The sequence below is a fragment of the Anser brachyrhynchus genome (genome assembly GCF_964034855.1).
Source record: "Anser brachyrhynchus genome assembly, chromosome: 2".
NCBI classification, from domain to species: domain Eukaryota; kingdom Metazoa; phylum Chordata; class Aves; order Anseriformes; family Anatidae; genus Anser; species Anser brachyrhynchus.
In genome coordinates, this window is record NC_137695.1 from 45,985,173 (window position 1) to 46,005,105 (window position 19,933).

At 39.0% G+C, this 19,933-nt stretch overlaps 1 protein-coding gene across 3 annotated transcripts in view; it reads right to left on the minus strand.

Annotated features, from left to right (window-relative positions):
- The window catches only part of CPNE4 (copine 4), a 290,530-nt gene that overhangs the window by 104,373 nt on the left and 166,224 nt on the right, over positions 1-19,933 (minus strand). For all 3 annotated transcript variants that reach the window (XM_080581753.1, XM_080581752.1, XM_080581751.1), the window contains exons 3-5: positions 13,279-13,458; positions 2,625-2,696; positions 29-103 (exon numbers count right to left, since the gene is read on the minus strand). In XM_080581753.1, coding sequence (XP_080437879.1) covers positions 29-103; positions 2,625-2,696; positions 13,279-13,458 — 327 coding nt within the window. The remainder of the gene's footprint in view (positions 1-28; positions 104-2,624; positions 2,697-13,278; positions 13,459-19,933) is intronic.

The following is a 19,933-nucleotide window of genomic DNA, read 5'->3' on the forward strand; positions in this document are numbered from 1 at the left end:
TCAGTAAGGTTAATATCAAGCAGCTTACCTTGTCATCCAATTTCCGTGCGCTGAATGAAAGTTCAACGTAGTCATCATTGCCAGACAATTCCTCAGCAATCACCTAAATGGAAAGCTACATTTGAGTTTTGCACGGTGTAATGAAAATGGAGAAAGATGTCATTTGCCAATGTGAAGACTGGAGACCCCATTAGGAAACTGAAGTGTGGTACAAGTTAATATATTTCTCTTTGCAATCAGGAAGGACTAATAGCATTCAGTGAACCACTTGCCCAGCTGGGTGACAACTCATTAAACCTCCAAAACTGAATCATTTTTCATCATGTGACCATGCCTTATCAAGCAGCTGTCAATGAACGGACCTCCACATCCCTCAGTAAGCCCTCTCCTCTGAACAAGTACTTTTCCTCAGATTGGACAATGGAGAATTCCACACAGACTCACTGTGTCCAGGGGAAGAAAAAAAGCTATACATGAGTTGCATTATTTAGGTCTATAGCAAACTAAATTGGGAAGTCACTTTTCATTAGCTGCAATGAAAGGCACATATACCATAGGAGAGTTCTGGTATCATTTGACTGCAATAGGTACATTTACAAAACGATTTACCGTATACCGAGTCAGAAGAAAGTAACTCTGAAACAATGTAGTATAGTTCTTTCAGGTACATAAGATTTACTGACAATGACGCAAGTCACTGTGCTGTGTGATGTTGTTAAAAAAATGAAATACCAAAGCATCCCTCATGACTAGGCCATTAAAATACTCTAGTGGAGAGAAGGTATTAACTAAAGATGGGATACTTCATTGAAAAATGTTCTTTGAAACGAACTGCATTATATTCTGTTTGGTCTTTCCCTGTCCTACAAATTCCCCCCACAGATTACATCACCTAAAAAAACATGTTTCCTGGGTATTTCACGTCCACAGCCACACTCTTGGTAGCCACATTGGCTCCCCAGACAGGGTCTGACCATATCCACCACATGGACTCCAGGTCCTCGAGGATCCACTGGGGTATTTCAACTGTTCCTCAAATCCACTGAAGGCTACCGAGGTGCAGTGGTTGATGCTTTTACTAGCCACATATACAGCCCCCAGCAGTTAGCCAGGCTGCCTACAGCTGCAATATATTTCATTAGCATCGTGACTTTTTAAGATCTTTTACCCAGTACCTCAGGTTCAGAAATAAAGATAACTAATCCATTTCCACTAATTCTGTTGAGAGATCAGTCTTTTCACATAGTAATTTTTGTCTGAGTTCAGTTTTCTCCCATTTGAGTAAAGTCAACCCGTTCTTTTATACCACTTGCCAGAAGCCAATGAAGCTAACTAGGGTCCATGTTTTATCATCATCATCCAGTGTTAGACCAGAAGGGACAATTAACTCAACTTCTCTCACCTCCCGTAAATCACAGACCAAATATTTTTGCCAGAAATCTCTACTAGCAGGCCTAGTGATTTTAGTTGAAGTAGAGTATTTGTGTTTTCACAAGACTTAAACCCCTTCATGTCCCTCATGGAACAGGAGGTGTGTTCAGAACACCACAGGGATAGATGGCGTGAAGTTTGCCCAGATAATCTCAGTGGGCAAAACACATCAGTTTATTTAGGGAGCAAAACTCTCTCCTGGCTCTGTTCAGACAGAAAGAAGACTGGGGGATTTCCTTCCAATCCCAGAACCAAAAGTAGTTTCACCTTAGGCATTTAAGCAAATCCCTTCCCAACCAGGCACCAAGGAAGTCTAATCTAAGAAAGAAAATTCCCTGGGCTCTCAGAAAGCATTGCTTCTCACATTCTGCAGTCTGCTCTGTGGTTGAAGGCCAGAAAAAAAAAAAAAAAAAAAGCCAAACAATGAAGCCAAAAGAAACCCATCTGGTTAATTGTACATCAAGGAAGAAAATCCTTCTCAATCCCCTTCTCACCTGATCAGAGAGTACCAAAGCAGAATATTTTACTATAGTCTCTAACTTAATGCAGAGCTGCAAATGTCACAAGCATGCTAGGGTTAGTGCAGACAAGCTTGATCTTAAAAACAAGCCAAGAAAGAGAAAGATGAAAGAGAGGTAATACATTGATTTTCAGATTTCAAGATACACATGGGGCTGAAGTAACTATCCAGTCTGTAATTGCATTACAACACAGCTAAAATACCTAATATGATAAAGCTTCTGCATTTGGTGTTGGTGTGTGTGTTGTTTTTTTTTTTCTCCTCACCTTTCAAATACTACCCATGAAAGACTTTTATATTTAATTACTGTTTGTATGCAATATTTTAAGCGCAGCTAGAAGTGTGTCAAAATGAATTTCTGAAGCTCTAGAGCTTTGGATAAAAATAATCAAGCAGTACAACTTCTGTGCTGTCATCAAAGTACTTAAAAGTAGTAGCAGTAGTAGTAAATGTTATGACTTTTTTTTTTTCAAATCATACATTATTTGTTGCCATTTCCTTACACGAAACATTTGTCAGAAACAGTAAAATGAATCTGTTAAATTAACAATTTAAATGCATTTCTCAAGCAAAGGTTTCTCTGGTGACTTAGCATGGTGCTTTTAGGGAGATTTAGTCACATTAGATGTCTTTAAATAACAGGAAAATAGAAGTGCATTTAAGACTAGCTTACTGTTATAGATGACTTCCCTGCTGTATTCCCATGTTTGAGTAGGGACTTGGAGAGTTTCCTCTGAGAAACAATCTGAAAAAAAAAATGAAAGGGAAAAAATTAGAATCTGTAGTAAACACATGGTTAATTGTGATTTCAATTTTAAGTTGTTTTTCTGTTTGTTTTTATATCAAGGTAATGCCTTAATCCACAGTCAGAGTTCTAGCACAGTAAGACCACTGCTGAGAAGAAAGTTTCTCCAGGAGTTTTGCACACAGGATGCAATGGAAGGACAAAGCACCCCAACAGGATCAAGCAGAATGGGAAGAACACAGTTAACTGAGTAATTGTGGAAAACTGCATGTCAGATTTTCCTCAACTACTTTCAGGATGGAGGTAACAGGACATTAGCAAGTTTTAAATGAACTTAGGTGCCAACAAGGGGGCAGATGTCAGACTCGCCAAAAAAAAAAAACCAAAAACACCACCCTACGTTTATTTTTGCAGAAAATTGACAACCATTTCAAAGAGAACACTATTTTATTTCAAGACATCAAGCACTCCAAACTCAGGACAGCAGCAAGCATCCTGCCCCACAGTTTTTATTTCCAAAGTTGTCTCTTTTGCTTCCCAGGTATCAGACCTCCTTTGGAACTTAGCACTGTAAATGAACTTGTCCATTCACCAATTTACAAATATACTTCAAATAAATATTACTAAAGTGACACCGACAAAACATATTGTTTCCTATCCCAATAACCATTACATTTTCATAACAATCTTGTAACATTTAAAAGTAGACTAGTAAAAATAATAGAAAAGGAAAAAAACTTAAAGCAATGCATAATTGGTAAGCTACAGTTGATCATCCAGTAATGTTAGGTTTCTCCTTTCTTCCTCTCTATAAAGTTAATGCTGTCTTAAAATGTTTCCCTTTTTCTTTCTCTCTTTCTTTTTTTTCTTTTTTTTTTCCCCTCTTTCTCTCTCTCTCTCCTTCTTTCTTTCATTGGAAAACTTCAAAATGCAGCCAGATGTAGAGGTAATTCTATACACACCTTAGGAGTCACAATTAATATTATTTTTAATGTAATAAAATTGGAGCAGGATTGCACTATGCCTGCCATGTGCTGCACAGACACTGAGCCAAAGGTTGTTTCTGCCCTAGGAAGTTCTTTCAACAAGCCCTAGGAAGGTTGTTTCTTCACCAGGATGGCTAATCCATAACACTTCAAATAAAATGAACCACAAACAGAGATCTTTGGGAAAATATACAGAAATATTCATTGTAAGAAAGAGGCAGACACCAAGGGAAAAGAACAGCTCCAGGCACTTTGAGAGAGTCCTGGGCATTACACACATTTCAGCAATAAGCCAGACCAGTAAGTAGCAGCCAGAGTCAAAACAGGGTGAGTAATGCGAAATCACAGCCAGCCAAAAAAGGTGCTGTGAGATAGGACCAAATAGGAGGTAAATTTTGGCCTAACATCACCATGGGGATTCATCAATTTTCTGAATTGAACAGAAACATGGAAATAACACCTCAGATTCTACTCAGCTACTGTCATGATGGAGGCAGCAGGGCAGAAGCAAGCCTTAAAAGATTTTTAAATGTGAGACAGGGGTGTTATCACAGGGCTGGACAGGACCTTCAGAATCCCTTTGTCCAGCTCCCCAGTCCTAATGCAGGACCAGCTACCACTGGCTCACCTACACCTGACAGATGTGTCTCAGACACCCGGATGCAGAGAAACACCCTCCTCCAGCAATTTATTATGCTACTTGTAATCCTCATCATAAACATATTTGCCTAAGAACTAACCTGATTCTCTGTAATTAAAGCCCATTATTTCTGTCTAATGCACCATGAATAAGTAAGAGTTGTTTTCCCCTTCTCTTTCAGGCAATCTTTATATCTGAAGGCTAATATCATATCTCCACAGTCTTTCCAAGACTACAGAACCGAAGTATGTCCTATTTTTCCTTTTTGACCAGATTTTTGCAGACATCAAACCATTATCAACACTCTCTGCTGAGCCCTCACCGACTGGTCCATATCCTACTCTTAGAACAATGCTCAAAATTGGACATAATACTTCGGATACTCTGCGCTGGTGCGGCCTCACCTCGAGTACTGTGTGCAGTTCTGGGCACCACGGTACAAAAAGGACATTAAACTGTTGGAGAGTGTCCAGAGGAGGGTGACGAAGATGGTGAAGGGCCTAGAGGGGAAGACATATGAGGAGCGGCTGAGGTCACTGGGCCTGTTCAGCCTGGAGAAGAGGAGGCTGAGGGGGGACCTCATCGTAGCCTACAGCTTCCTCGCAAAGGGGAGTGGAGAGGCAGATGACCTATTCTCTGTTACCACCAGTGATAGGACCCGTGGGAATGGTGTGAAGCTGAGGCAGGGGAAGTTTAGGCTGGACATCAGGAAGAGGTTCTTCACTGAGAGGGTGGTCGCACACTGGAACAGGCTCCCCAGTGAAGTAGTCACTGCGCCAAGCCTGTCTGAATTTAAGAAGCGATTGGACTGTGCGCTTATTCACATGGTCTAAACTTTTGGGCAGACCTGTGCGGTGCCAGGAGTTGGACTTGATGATCCTTGTGGGTCCCTTCCAACTCGGGATATTCTATGATTCTATGAGATCCTTCTTATGCAAGAGAAGCTTCTAATGTCCTGCAAGCGACAAGTCTTGTACTCTCATACTTTAGAATTACATTTGACTTTTTTTCTGAGCACCATGACGCTGATACTATTTATATTTATGATCATTTCAGATTTTTCTTTGCCAGCTGTTTCTAACCCTGCAATTTTGCATCTGGTGATTACTTAAATGGATAATTTGCACTCCTTCTTTTTGGACTGCCTTCCATAAGCCAACTGCCACCATCCTCGTTCACATTTCCAAAATTAAGGATTTCACCAAAAATATTTGTCTGTGGCTGCAAGCAATGTAGCTCAGAGAGCCTGGAAGAAGACCAGTAATTTCAGAATTCTGACGTCCTTGTTTCCTAGGATCTTGTTCACTGCAACCCCTTAACTCACCCTTAACTCATAGCTCTCTTTTCTTGCCAGTTAAACAGGTTCCAATAAAAATTGTTGTGTTCCTGTGAACTGTGAGAAGCAAGTTACACAACCTTCTTTGAGATTCTCAGATGAGAGGTGATACATAATTATGATAGACTATTCTCAATATATTATTAAATTGTGGGTTTTGTATCTGACAATGAATTATGGCATCTGGGGAGCAGGACAGATACATCTCTATGACTTCTCTGCTTTTCCCAAGACATACAGACAACACTGTAAAATACATTAAGCTCTTGCACTGAAAGCTGTGGGTGTTGTGTACCAGAAACCTCTTCAGATATGTTAAATATGTGTGTCTCCAGTATGATGCAGAACTTGGAAGGGAAACCGTCCTTCAGCTAGCCTCCTTTAAAGACAGCAGGACTTTTCCTCATGAATGACTCAAATCCCTACAGCTCCTTTTGCTGCTTTGGAAAATTTTGTAGCTTTCAAGTGGCATTGGGCAGACAAAAACCTAAAGCTTGGGAGCTCTCATGCAGGTGACAGCCAGCTCACAGCTCCAGAGAACGTAATTTATTCTGATGTTCCCATTACTGGATCACATTAATAAAACTAGCTCTCTAATCCATTAGCATTGTTATGACACAGTGAGGGCCCCACATATGTAAATATGTGTATTTGTGTGCAAACATTTACCAGTTGTTAATTATATGGTCAGCAAAATGAATCTTCCATCTGGCAGTAATGTGCCAAGATCATTGCCTCAAACTGTCATTAGTGATTTAGGATCAGCAGACTATCATTGTGATAACTGATAAGAAATCAGTATTCTCTAGCAGGAAATTGCCCTTTTCATTCATGCAGTGTACAAAAAGCATCTCACTGGTGAAAAGAGCCACTTCTCCAGATGCTGCCATCTATTATATAACATATTTATTGTTTGTGTATCAGTGTAAATCATCTCCTGAACATCATCATAACAAGTATCAGCTGATCTGATTGCCAGAAAGTGAGTCCTAAACAGCAATAACTCATGGGCCTAGAAAATATTTGCCTAAGTTCAGGGTTAAAGACATGCCTGAACTTGCAAAATGGCTTATTATAATTAACCATCAGGAGTCTGGTTTGACTTCTGCTTCAAAAACTTTCAGTTTAAAACTTTGCTTTCAGAGAAAAGATATTTTGTGCAACTTGATGTGAAAAGTGCAGGAAGTAAATGCCTCTCTTCTTTCGAAAATACAGACATTAGAATCCACTTAAGACCTAGCAGACCTCATTACGTTTCCAGAACATGCTTTTTTCATGAACATTTTATTAGAAGCATGACCTATCAGTGAACAAATGGATGTAGAAATCTCAGAGATTTAAGAGGTGAAGCAAAGAGAGAATTAAGAGGTGAAGTTAAGGTTATTTGTGGTGACAGCCACATATAAATTACTACACAGTCCTGGTCTAAGACAGCCACATGTCCAATAATATGTATCATACTTAATACATTTCCAAGAGGCAGGAATAGGAACAGAATGTAAAAGCAGCTGCTCTGTTTTATAGAGGGGGGCACGCACATGAAGTCATTCCTATTTACCTCCTATGAACGTCATCTCAACTAGATTTCTGGTCCGTGCTGCCAAGGGATATCAGCTCTGGGTAAGACAGAGGCAAGAAATTCCCCTAAAGATGATCTAAATTTGCCTTACTACATCCAAATGCAAATAGGCTAACGACAGATCTTAAGAGATTGCTGTGATTAAAACTGAATTCCCATGTTGCTCTTTGATCCTATTTCCAATTTCAAATATATAAAAGGTGCCTTGCTATTTTTATTTAAGAAGTACGAACAGATGCAACATTTTGGATAAAAGCACCAAGGCACTAACACCAGCTGTGTATAGCACATCTTATTCCCCAGCCACTTTTGAACCCACCAAATACTTTCTATGAATGGTGGCAGAGACGCAGCAAATATACTACATTTTAACACAAAGAGAGACCAGACAGCAGGTAGGTGCCAGTGGCTTTAACTCTGCTCTCATGAAGAAAAAGTTTTGGGAATGAGTTCACAGATACCAAGAAAACGCTGCAAGAGAAGAAGTTCAGACATATGTGTCCATAACGAAGAAAATTTCATTCTCTATAACTGCTAACACTTTTCTTTCTTTTTTCCTGGTAGAGCCAATTTTATTGCTGTAATCATCCCTTCTGTACATATGATACTTGCTGTACCATACTCATCTCTCTTCAAGATTTGCTTTGTTCCCTATAGTACTGATCAGCTCACAGCTTTTTTACATTTGAATTACACCTCTCCCTGTTCCTGTTAAAGATCTGTGCCTGAAAATAGTCAATGAAAACATGCAGGAAAAAAAAGATATCCATATCACAAGAGGCAATAATGCTATCACAGGAAATAGCTTATCAATAGCATAAAACGTCTTCAAATTTAATTAGTATGTAGTGTATGCAACCCATTTATGATTAGTTATAATAATAACTCACAATAATAGCAAACTAAATTTTAAATTAGTTTTCTAAAGACTGCTACAGTAATTCATACAAAAAGATAAAGTATGTAAAAACAAAGCAGTACAAACTGTACAAGTAATTCCATTAACTTTGACTGGCAGGATTAATGTAGAACTGAAAAATCCTACAGCTTCAGAGATCACACTGCAATGGCAAACCCAAGAGTTTCCTGGGGATAACTGAGGTGTTTAAATGGTTAGGTAAACTTAGGAAGTGTACTGTGTGAATGACTTCCTTGTGCTCTGAGTCAGCCCTGCTAGAAAATGACATTCATATCTAATAAAGTACATTATTCATCCCACTAATGAATTGAGCAACTTCATTTAGAGGAGATCAAAGGCCAAGTATTTAAAGGTATTTAGATACCTAAGGAGGCCTACAGACATCTAATGAGATTTAGGAATTCAAATACCTTGAAAAAAGTGGTCATATGTCTTTTGCACTACAGAAGCAGTAGAGTGATTATTAAACAAATATTCTCATACAGACAATTTCAATTTAATTAATTCAGGTGCAATCATGGCTCTCTTAGCTTTTCTCTAATTCAAGACCAAGGGGGTTTGCATTGGTTGAAACTGAAATAGCAAGCATTTTTAAGTGCATAATCTGTTAATGACATATAGTATTAAAACCACACAAGAAACAGCAATAGTCCTTACCAAGAAGGTTTTCAATATAATTTGTACATATATGCATGTATGAAAAATACGAAATCTCTAAATTATACTTGAAAAGGTTCTTGAGAGGCAAAGAAGTGCATCTGCTTTTTTTTTTTTTTTTTTCTGTACAGGTGCTACTAATCCTGGTACTTAATTCCTGTGTGATTAAGAACTGAACTTTGGCTACTAGAAAGTTTGAGCCCTTACTGTATTAACTTATGTAATTTTATTGCATTATGAAGTTTATGCAATACAAAACAGAACACTCCAATAAGAGAGCTCACAACACAAGAACATTAACACACAAACAGAAAAGGGTTTGGGGTTTTCCTATCCCAACTGACTACCCTGACAATTAGGCTATCAATTCTTTGACAAGGTTTATCTCTGTAGGATTTTTTTCACTGTTTTTTGACAGACAATAATAATAATAATCCATGTCCTGCCCCTTGAAACAAACACAGTTTTTCTGAGTGACGAAAAAGCAACAGAAATACAAAAGCTTCATTAAATGGGGATTCAGTTGGAAGTGACTAGTCAGAGTGAGTGCCTGAACACTGTTCCTAGGGATGTGGAAGGGGAAAGTGATTAAAAGGGCATAGAGAAAGGGAAGAATTTACTGTTGCAGACAGTATCTGTAAAACCAGCAACAAGGATGAGGTGATTCATAGCACCTAAAGCACCTGTATGAAAACAAGAAGTAACCTCTATAAAGTGATGTCCCGAAATAGCTGTTAAAATATTACTCATCATGATTTCACTACTTATCACCAAGACACTGGTACCTATGCTTAGCAGTGTCTATGCAAAGAACGGTAACTACGTTGCAGAGCTAGAATCAGCCAGAAGACCAAGTCAGATGCAGAACCTGATGGAGCATCCCAAGGCACTAACACTGCAGTGGAAAGCACAGTGCCAAACCACTGCTCTATCCCAACACTCACGCTCCAAGTGAAGAGAGTGGTCACATGCAGCAAAAACCTTCCAGAATGTCACAAGTATGCTTCAAATTCAAAACAATCTTTGTTAGGTTAAAAGCACAACACCATATAGTATCTTTGCTTAAGTGTATGATTCTGTATGCCATAGGACTGTACCACTTCATTAACTGCTAAAAAGTGGTATTGATAGATACTAGATATTTTTATACAGTTACTTAGAAATGAACTGCAACATGAAAAATATTAACATTTTTTTTTAAAAAGCACAGTCTGCTGTTATGCATCTTAACCTACTATTTGGCAATTTCACTTTATTTAAGTAATAAATAATACAGCTTGGAAAGCTTAATTGGTTAGAGTATAGTACTTATTGTCAATGTAAAGTTCCTTAAGAAACTCCATTTTATAAGCTACTATAAAAACAGACCACATTTTAAGATGATGCTACTAACTGAGAAAAATTTGTTTGAACTTTCAAGTTTAGTACCTTCTCTAATATTTTAGGGCTTTCTTGATCTTATTAGCATACCAATTGGCAACTAGCTTTTGCACAGAACGTATTTGCCAGCATTCTGCAATTCAGCACATTACCAGGACACCCTGAAGTTGCTGGTAAAATGGAATGTAAATGGAGCCTTTCAGAGTGAAAGGAACAGATTTTTAGTACTCTAAAACAAAATAAAACAACAACAGCAAGCAAGCAAGCAAACAAACAAACAAAAAAAACATCATTTAAACCCCTCCCTAAATATTCAAGAGATGATCTGCTACTGTTTTATATGAAAGCGGAACTCTTGAGTATCATGATGAAAAAACAAACCACTTTAAGGAAATGTATTTATTTAGTGCACGGAGTTTTTGTTATGTACACTCAGCAGGCATCTATCCATGACTAGCTGTTGTACTGCGTATAAATACTGCAGCATATGGAATGCCTGTTGACATATCTCTTCTTCACGTCCAGATATAACTGACTGCATGCCAGGATGCTGTTAACCACACTATTTACCAGCAGAGGCACAAAATTGGCTTGTCCCAGCAGGAACAGTAGAGAAAATTGTTGCTGAATATCCAGCAGGGTATCCGTGGACAGTGTATGTTCAGGACCTAACAGGCTACAGCTCTTATTACTCTCTTGGGACACAGATTCATTACAGCATTTGGGAGAGGGCAATTAATAATGACACTTTCCGAAGGACTGCATTTCTCCATCTTTCTCATCCAAGATCCCAAATTTCCAATAGACTTGTACTAATTAGGCTGCATGTAAGATGTACCCAGACTGGTATTCCTAAAGAACAACAAAGTTTCTGTTAGCCTACTGCATAACCATTCTCTTGCCTTTCCCACTACGTATTACTCTGATAATTTTCTTTAAGGTAGGAGTATTACATAATGTGGGCAAAAATGTAGGTTTACGATACATCTAAATGATGATCTACCAACAGGTCCAGGTAACAGTGAATCTCTTCTAGATCAGCTATTACCTAGAACAGAGCAAAAGAAATTGGCACATTCGTGTGGAGCAGGTAGGGAATCAGTCTTTCAGACTATGTCTGAAATCTACAGCCTGTCTGGATGTCACAGATAAGACCTACTTGCAATGGGAAAGTGATTTGACAGGCAGGAACACACAGCACGCAAAATCACAAAATCACAGCATTTTATTCAGCCATTAAATTGATGTAGAGCAACAAATTCATGTCAAAAATAGCTCAGGAAAAGCCAAGACTCTATTATCATCATAAAAAAAATGTAGTAATTAAAACAAACAGCTAAATCTGAGTCTAAGCTCCATATATATAGCTTGTGCTGTAAGATTTTCAATTTGAACTCCTCATAATGGCTTTGCTTCGATGACAATCCCAGCACTAACAACTTGGGATTTAAAATCAGTTGAGAAACTATATAAAGTTAAAACAAACAAACAAACTAGAAAGTGGAATAATAAAAATAAATAAATAAATAAAACAGCAAAAAAGTCTAAGCATGGATAAGAGCCCTCGAGGCTATGTTACTGTGAACAGATTTCACACTGTTATTATTTTTTCTTGGTTACCATTAAAATTACACTGCAACCAACCCAGCTGTGTGCTACTTATAGAGATCAAATCATTATAAAGACATGTTTATGCTACTGGCAGCAGCAACAACATTTTTTTCCCCTCGTTTTCAAGTCAATTAGGAGAGAAAAACATTGTAATAACTTTTTCTTTCTCATTCTCCTTGGCATTATAGGAATAGTTTATTTTCATTGATTAAGGCCACAAAATACCCACAAGTCTGTCAAAAAAGAACAGACTTTACTAACTACCAATACTTTCATGTTAAGCGCTCAAGTTAGTAGGTATATATATATTTCTTATTAATTCTCTCACTGAGTAGACTTCTTTTTCAGCTTGTTTGATCCAAATGGCTTTGACCATTCTTAAACAACAGTATGAAGAGAAACAAAGGGATTAATGTGCAGTGGATGCTGAAGGAACAACAGAAGGTGAGAAATAAGAAACAAAATCTTTGCAGCATCTTCCATTGCAAGTAACACTGTGCAGAAGTTTATGTGGAAACACTAAAAAAAAATAATCTAAGCAAAAGCACTGCTTGATCTCACCACCCAATCTACACCAGACCACAGACTGGAAACCCAGTTTACACTCAGCTTAATGAAACTGAGACCATCCTCAGCATTACTATTATGGACAGAACGGAGATCTGTGTTATAAGGCCCTACACAACAAAAAGCCTGCCAGGTGGAAATAAATTCTGTGATACCTGGGACACTGTAGCATGCTATCAGTCAGCAATATAAGAATTTGCTGCAGACCTGGCTCCAACAACCTCTAGATATCGATCCTGTGGGTAAGACTCATCACCCTTAAATTTAGTCACCAAAAAAGTTAGGTATGTACTCTAAGCCAGATGTCTAGACTCTCTTGATAAGTGATGGAGAAAGACAGGTATCTCATGAAGGCAATTTATCCTATACTATGATGGGTGTCTCAGGTGGAATGAATCAACCTCTGGAACTGTTTCTCTCCATTGAACTGAAGATGGAAATCAGAAGAGTAACTTAGTCTAGACATCTAACTTTAGGATGACTGAGAGTCAGGGAAATGTATCCAACTCTATCTCTCTATTTGCCACATCACCAGGCACTACACTATGTGAATAAAGTGTATTTGTAAGCAAACCTTGGACGTGGAACTTGCTTTAAATCCCATGTAGCATTAGGAACCACAACTTTCTCCCAAATCAGCCTATCTATTAGCACTGACATAATGAGTTTGTGCTTTTACTGTACACAGCCAATTGCTGATGCTGTTTCCTACAGAACTGGCTGACTTGAAGCTCCACTACACAGCAGTAAATCAAACCAGCAGAAATTCTTAATTATCCTGTTCAAAGCACTGATTAAGAATTTTGTCATGAATGACAAATCTCACCCATCAGTCTTTTAACCAAATGATATATTTCATATACATTGAAAACATTAGTGACGAGAAAAAAATAGCAGTGATACCTACTTGTCCAAGAGTGCATTCCATGCCACCAAGAAAATCTGCCTCCTTCAACCCATTGTGATTGCTGCTAATGTCGTGGACTTCAAACCTCAACCGCTGCACCTCTTCAAAATAGAAGTCCACTGTGAACAGCTTGGAGAAGACGGGATTTATACAGGTTCGAATCACTTCTGTCCTGTCAACCTGCCAAATGGAAAAGAGGTCGTATGAGTGGCTTCTCGTTCTAGCAGTGATGGACTATGATGAGTCCTTCAAACACAGTTTTGCTCAGTTATCAGGATTGACAGCTGTGACCGTGACCACAGGCACCATAGCTGCCATAGCTATAGCCATAGCTGCCTTTTCTGTGCAGGGCTGGCCGTGCGCACAAGGCAAGGCCAACTTTCCTTGCCTCTCCCTTCCAGCACATCTTTGGAAGGTCTTGGTAGGAACACAGGGCACAGCGTGTAGCCTCCTTTGCAGGGTGAACAATCACTGTCCCCAGCTGGGTATATGAGATCAGACAGAAGGCAGAGCCAGTTGCTGAGCACAAGCAAAGCAACTGTCTTGTGCTGGCTGTGTTGCTCCAACCATTGATGGTGGGACAATTCTAGGGAGCTTATAATGGCAGCTTTTAGTGAAACAATGTTTGGATATTAAATCAGGCAGAAGGAGAGGATGTGATCAACAGAGGAAGGCTGGGAGAGATCCAGCCACAGTCAGCTCCAGCAGAGGGAAGATGTCACAAAAATACAGAACTCAGTGGAGACAATAGCACAGACTGTGAAAAGTAAATTCACATAAAACCATCTACAAAACAATTCAATTGTGATCAACAGAACTACACTAAGGATGAATTTGGCCAGTCAGGAAAAAAAGAGAAAAATCTTATAAATGCTATAAGGATGGTTTGAACTAAATCCCTACAAGACTTGTTACTTCACCAAGCTGGTCTTATTTTCTTATTGGAACCATTTAAAAACAAATGAGACAAACAATCAAATATGTTAAAGTTATCATGCCTCAGCAAGTTATCCCCTTTCAGTTTAATCACAATAATTGAGCCAAGACGTGTTTTTAGCACAACTAAGACAACTGAAGCTGGCATACCTCACTTTAGCTTGGAGATGACTTGCCACATACAGTCTGCTAGTCTATTATTGGATGGCCAAATCTTCTCCACCTGGTCATAATTTGATCACTTTGGAGCATATATTCATATCTTTAGATGTCATTAATTTTACTTAACAAAGGTAATAACAACCTTTAGCTCATTCCCTACTGCTAAGCAATTTTTAGCTCAGCATATATACTCAAAGAACCTCCTGGTCACAGCAATATTTCTGCGCTTAGATTTAGCAGAGAGATCATGGGAGACAATGAGAAATTTCCTTTCCCTCAATGAAAAATATGGTCTGGGTTTCCCCTAAGTGGTCATTGCAAACAACAGTGGCAGAGTGGTATGGGATAACTTGCTCTGTGATTATCTAGGGATAATAACTGTGAAATTAACTATAGAATAACTACAGAATTTACATCTCCAGCAGTGCCAATCCATCACTACAGAAGAGCAGCAGAGTGATACAGTTTTATCAAACTAAGTGAAAAAGCAAGCAAAACCCCAAGAAATTACTCATTTTGGACAACTTGCACGACTAAGGAGTAGAGAACTGGATAGATAGCAAACAACTTTTCATAAAAATATATCAATTTTTCCACCTCGCCAAGTAGCATTACAAGAATCTGATGCATTATATGCTGCTTACCACTACGTCCAAGCCTTACAACTGCTGAAGAAACACCAATGAATCTACATTATTAATTCCTAAAAAAAAAAAAAAGCGCTCTCTGAGTGTTTTCCAGTTCTCTTAAAATGCAGTACTTGGGTTTCCTATTTTTGAAGTAGGTCTTTGCTACTTTTCATTATGATGCATTACTGGTGACAGCGAAAGCAAGGAAGCAATTTTCTTTTTCTCAGGCTCTTTGCTTTGGTACAAAATAAAAACAAAACCCTGATAATTCTATAAGATTAAAAGAACTGATCCTAAAACGAAGGAGGACTTGGGCACATCAGTCACAAGACAGGAGGTGGTTGGTATGCCATGGAACGGACAAATTAAATTGCTCAGAGGAAGAGTGATGAGATCCTTTGTCTGATTCCTGATCAGAAGCATCTGTTGTGCAAAAAATGACAGCCACTTGCTTCACTTTTCAGAGTTTATAACACATTAGCCTTGCTAGTAGTTATCGGCAAGGACACAAAGAGTCAAGTAAATCAAAAGTGGGAAAAAAAATCATCAGTTCCTGTTAGCAGAGATTTATTTTAGTGCTCATGAAAGGTGTCAGATTGACAGCTCTAACAGCTGAAATCCCTTAGTTAATCATCAAACAGGTGCTACCAGTCATCAAACAGATGCAAACCAGTGGTACCAGTGCTGTCTCCTCACATGGCTGTGTCAATGTGCTCTGACTATGACAAAACCATCACATAAAAGAAAGCAGCCTTACTTACAAGCTCAATTCTTAATCTCTTTGTTTAGACTAGGCAAAAAATGATGGTTCTGATAACAATGATGCAAAGCACAATAAGAATAATGTAAGTAGGAAAGGATTTTAGATACCTTACTTCAGGTACTAAGACTATTTCAAAAAATTTTTGATCTCTACTTGGTATTAAAGTGGCTTGAATTCTCTCTAACCGATACAACATGAAATACTCACTACTTCAGGTATCCAGTCAGTTGAATGGGATGTCCTGAGATCTCTTCTAAGTGGAAAGTGATTTGATCCACTTGCAGAAGAGCAGTCATTTCATGAAACAGTGAAGCAAGAGATCCCATAATTAAAACATTTAAATGTTCTGTTTTAAACTATTCTGTATAACCACTGTAATCTCCTAAATTCATTCCTTGTAGCCGTGTAAAATGCTAATTTAATGGCAACCAAATCATTTAAATTGTTTAACTGGTATGGCAGCTCTCCTCAGGCAGTAACTGAAGTTTTTCTGTCATTGTTTCTCCTCATCTCTGGCACACTGCTGCTGGGATGTGGGGAAACAGCTCTCCACTGTGAAATGCAGATTTATACTTATGCTCAACACAGGTTAAATATGTGACTGCTCAATGGAGTGAAGTGCCTGAAAATGGAGGCACAGGTCTGGCCACAGTGACATTAAGAATTTCAGTCTCGCATAGCAGTAGGACACTGTTTGCTTTTTCCAGCCTGTGACTGACTGACAACCTTCCCTTGACAGACACTGTACTGAAATAAAGCCATTCCACTGAATTTCCCCAGTCTTCCCACATTATTGAGATGATACATCAAGCCAGCATGTCAGAGTATTGGATTACGTGAGAAAAATCTATATCGAAAGAAGCAATGCCAACAGCTCCACAGTGATAGAAAATTCTTCATTCCCCTCTCAGCAGCAAGCAGCGTACAATAGCATTAAGCCCTGTTAGTCTGCCCTGTTCCCAGTCTGCTTTGTCAGCAGTATTTCACAGTTACTCTATGCGTTGCCTAGAAAGTCTAACACAGTCCTTAGCACAGGAAGTCCGGCTCCATTCCCTCGTTTTCACTACCGTGCTGCAGGGCTGAGCACCAGTAACCATCAGGTTTGATTCATGCTAGAGAAGCACGGGTGAGCAGAGCAATTCAGTAAATTCACTGAAGTGAAATCTGGAGATATGCTTCAGAGAGAGAGTCTAGCCCTGAGCACAAGTCCAGTTGACGAGACATCAACCAGCAGCTGACAAGACATCACCTGCATGCCAAAACAGAATGATGAACACCATCAACCATATTAGATTTCCATTACTTTTGCTGAAGAGAGCTTTTAAGTCCAACAACAGCATGCTACAAACAAGCAGCACTTAAACTTTTTCTCTTGTTACAGAGAACATGGAACTCTTGGGCAACCTAACCCTGAGGGCAGGTGGATTTCTCAGGACACAGACAAGGGTCATGCCCACAGCTTTTGGATTTGTTGACACCTGACGTTTGAGCCATCTGCTATTTCTGGACTTTGCTGGAACAGGGAATTTCTCCAATTCATTAAAGCAGGATGATTTTTCAGAAGAAAGAATGGACAGCAACATGCACCTTTCAGCTGTGTCATCAGCTAAAACTGACCTTAAAAAGAGCAGTGCTTCAGCTGCCACCAGGGTCTGAACATCTGCTTTGTGGTACAGCTTTAGCAGCACATTTCCTTCAAGGACAATTTATACAGAAAAAAGGACTTGCATCTTCCCCTCCCGGGATGGACTCATGCTGCTTTCCCTCTTCATCTCTTTAGGCCCTTGTCACTCCACAGAAGGCGGCACCCTGCTGACTAGCTAGGATTACTTGGCAGGCCCATCTGGATGCAGCCACCCGGTGAGCTTCCCCTTAGGGAACTGTGAATGACATACAAACACCAAAGTAGGCCTCCACAGCATAAAGCTCCATCTCAGTAGAACGAACTAAAATATTGAAAAGGACTTCTAGGACCATAAGACCTTTTCCTACCCCAAACTTTGGAGGTTTGATTAGGTTATTGCAGGCATTCCAGCCAACAGAATCAAACAGGCATCCCTAACCTTCTTACTATTTCTTCTCTGTTTCTTCAGGTTAATCTTATCTACCTTACCAGGCTTTGCTTTGGGCCTTCTGAATCCTCCCATCAAATCCAGAGGAAGCTAGAAGCCAGGTCTGAAAGCTTTCTCTCAGTATTATTTGCTGTGCATGGACAGTTAGCAGAAGTGTTTTCCTGGTTTCCCATCTATCCACCATCACAGCTGAAGAACTGCAGAACTGCCTTTGCAGTCTGACAACATCAAATTAAAGAAAACTCAAAGGACAGATGAACAAATAATAAATTTCAGGCTTCTCATGCTGTTTGCATCTTTTCCTCTGTGAGCTACAGAAAAGCAGTGAGCTCTGTAAAACTGTGATAAACTTGGTAACTTCCATGAGGAAAATTCTTCATCCTAGCTATAATTACACTGATGGAAGTAGCACAGTTGTTAAAGTACAGGCTGAGGATCTCCTCTCCATTTTCTACCTTCAGTTGAAAACTGAAGTAAAGGAGAAGAAGCCAGCCTGAGGGGATTTTTTTTTTCTTTTGCTATCAAAATTAGATGAAGTATAAGCTATTACATACAAAGGATGAACAAGGATCAGGCAGAAGTTCACTCTGGTGAAGTTCACCTGGTATCTAAGGCTTAAAAATGACCATAAACACAGCTTTCCTATTATGCCCTTGGGAACCAGGGAAATAGAGAGTTATCTAACTCCTGGAGCTCTGTGCCTCAAGGCTCTGCATGAGCATTTAGCACAGGTCAGCTCTGTGGAGGACTCACTCATCCTGGACAGATAGAATGGAGAACAAATAGATACCAGCTATTTCTTGTAAACACATAACTAGGACAACCCCCCCCCCCCCCCCCAAATTTTAAGTGGATGTTACTTGATATCTTTGAGGTATCACCTTTGAGCAGCCAAGAGTCAAAGGGCTGTGGAGAATTCATTGTCTTCTCATCAAAAGAAGATTGTGAAATTTTGATCACTCATGAAAAAGCATGGGAATGCTATAGCTGGTTATGATATGGCTGCCTAATGAGCTAACAAAAATCTTTGGTCTACAGAACCATGATCTTAAAACTTATTCTTGTCCTTCTTGTCCTGCGTTTCCTTTGGTGTTTTTTCTTAATTAAAAAACAATACAAAACAAAACAAAACAAAAAAACAGTTGAAAAGCCATAAACATGTAAATTCCACTAGAGTGTGGGTGCAGCTATTTAGCCAAAGCACATTCTTTGTGGCTGTTATTTCAGCAAGTTCTTAGACAAAAAAATTGAATTTACTGTTCCCCACACATTTTATAGACCACCAAGGGAAAAACAAGAGGCTGTATTTTCAGCAAAAGCCATTATAAAATGCTGATTAAATCCAGAAAAATCACATTTGTCAGCTGAGATGACAAAATGTACAGAGGTAAAGGGGTAGCATTATTTTTAGGTCATCTGAATTCTAACAAGACTGAAAATTTCCATGATACAGTACCTTACATGAAAATTTGATATCAAGCAGAAAGCAATTTACACTTTGCTTGGCAGCTCCTGAGGATGTTATTAATATTTTTTATTATTATTAACATCACTTTCGCACCATCACATCTCTATTCCACAAACAAAAAGTCATCCCAAAGGTCACTATAATTTATAGCCCTTGTTTTCAATTTAATTTATGTTTGAAAACAGTGAAAAGAAACCAGCAGACCTTTAACTCTTTTTAGGTGATGGAGCTCAAAGCTAAGGAAAATCCTGACAACACTGGCAAAATGCTTTTGGCCACAGATTGGCTGGAAGAGAAGCATTTAACATGAATGGTCTGGAAATTATCTGCAAGTATTTTATTTTATTTATGTGATATAAATACTAGATAGCTTGTAAACCTCCCGGTCATGACCAGGAAGGCCTGCTGACAAGCACTGGAAAAACAAAGACAGAGGAACAGCCCAGGCCTCAGGGGGCTCCAGTCCCTGAGGTGACAGCAAAGAAGCAGCATTATTTCTTATTTGGAAAGTTCTTTGTTAAGGAAGCCCATTTCTCTGTTCACAGCCAACAACTGTCCTCTGCTTAATTCCTCATCTTTCTCAGTTACTTTTTATTGTTCTTAACCAGGAAACTGAGATAATTAA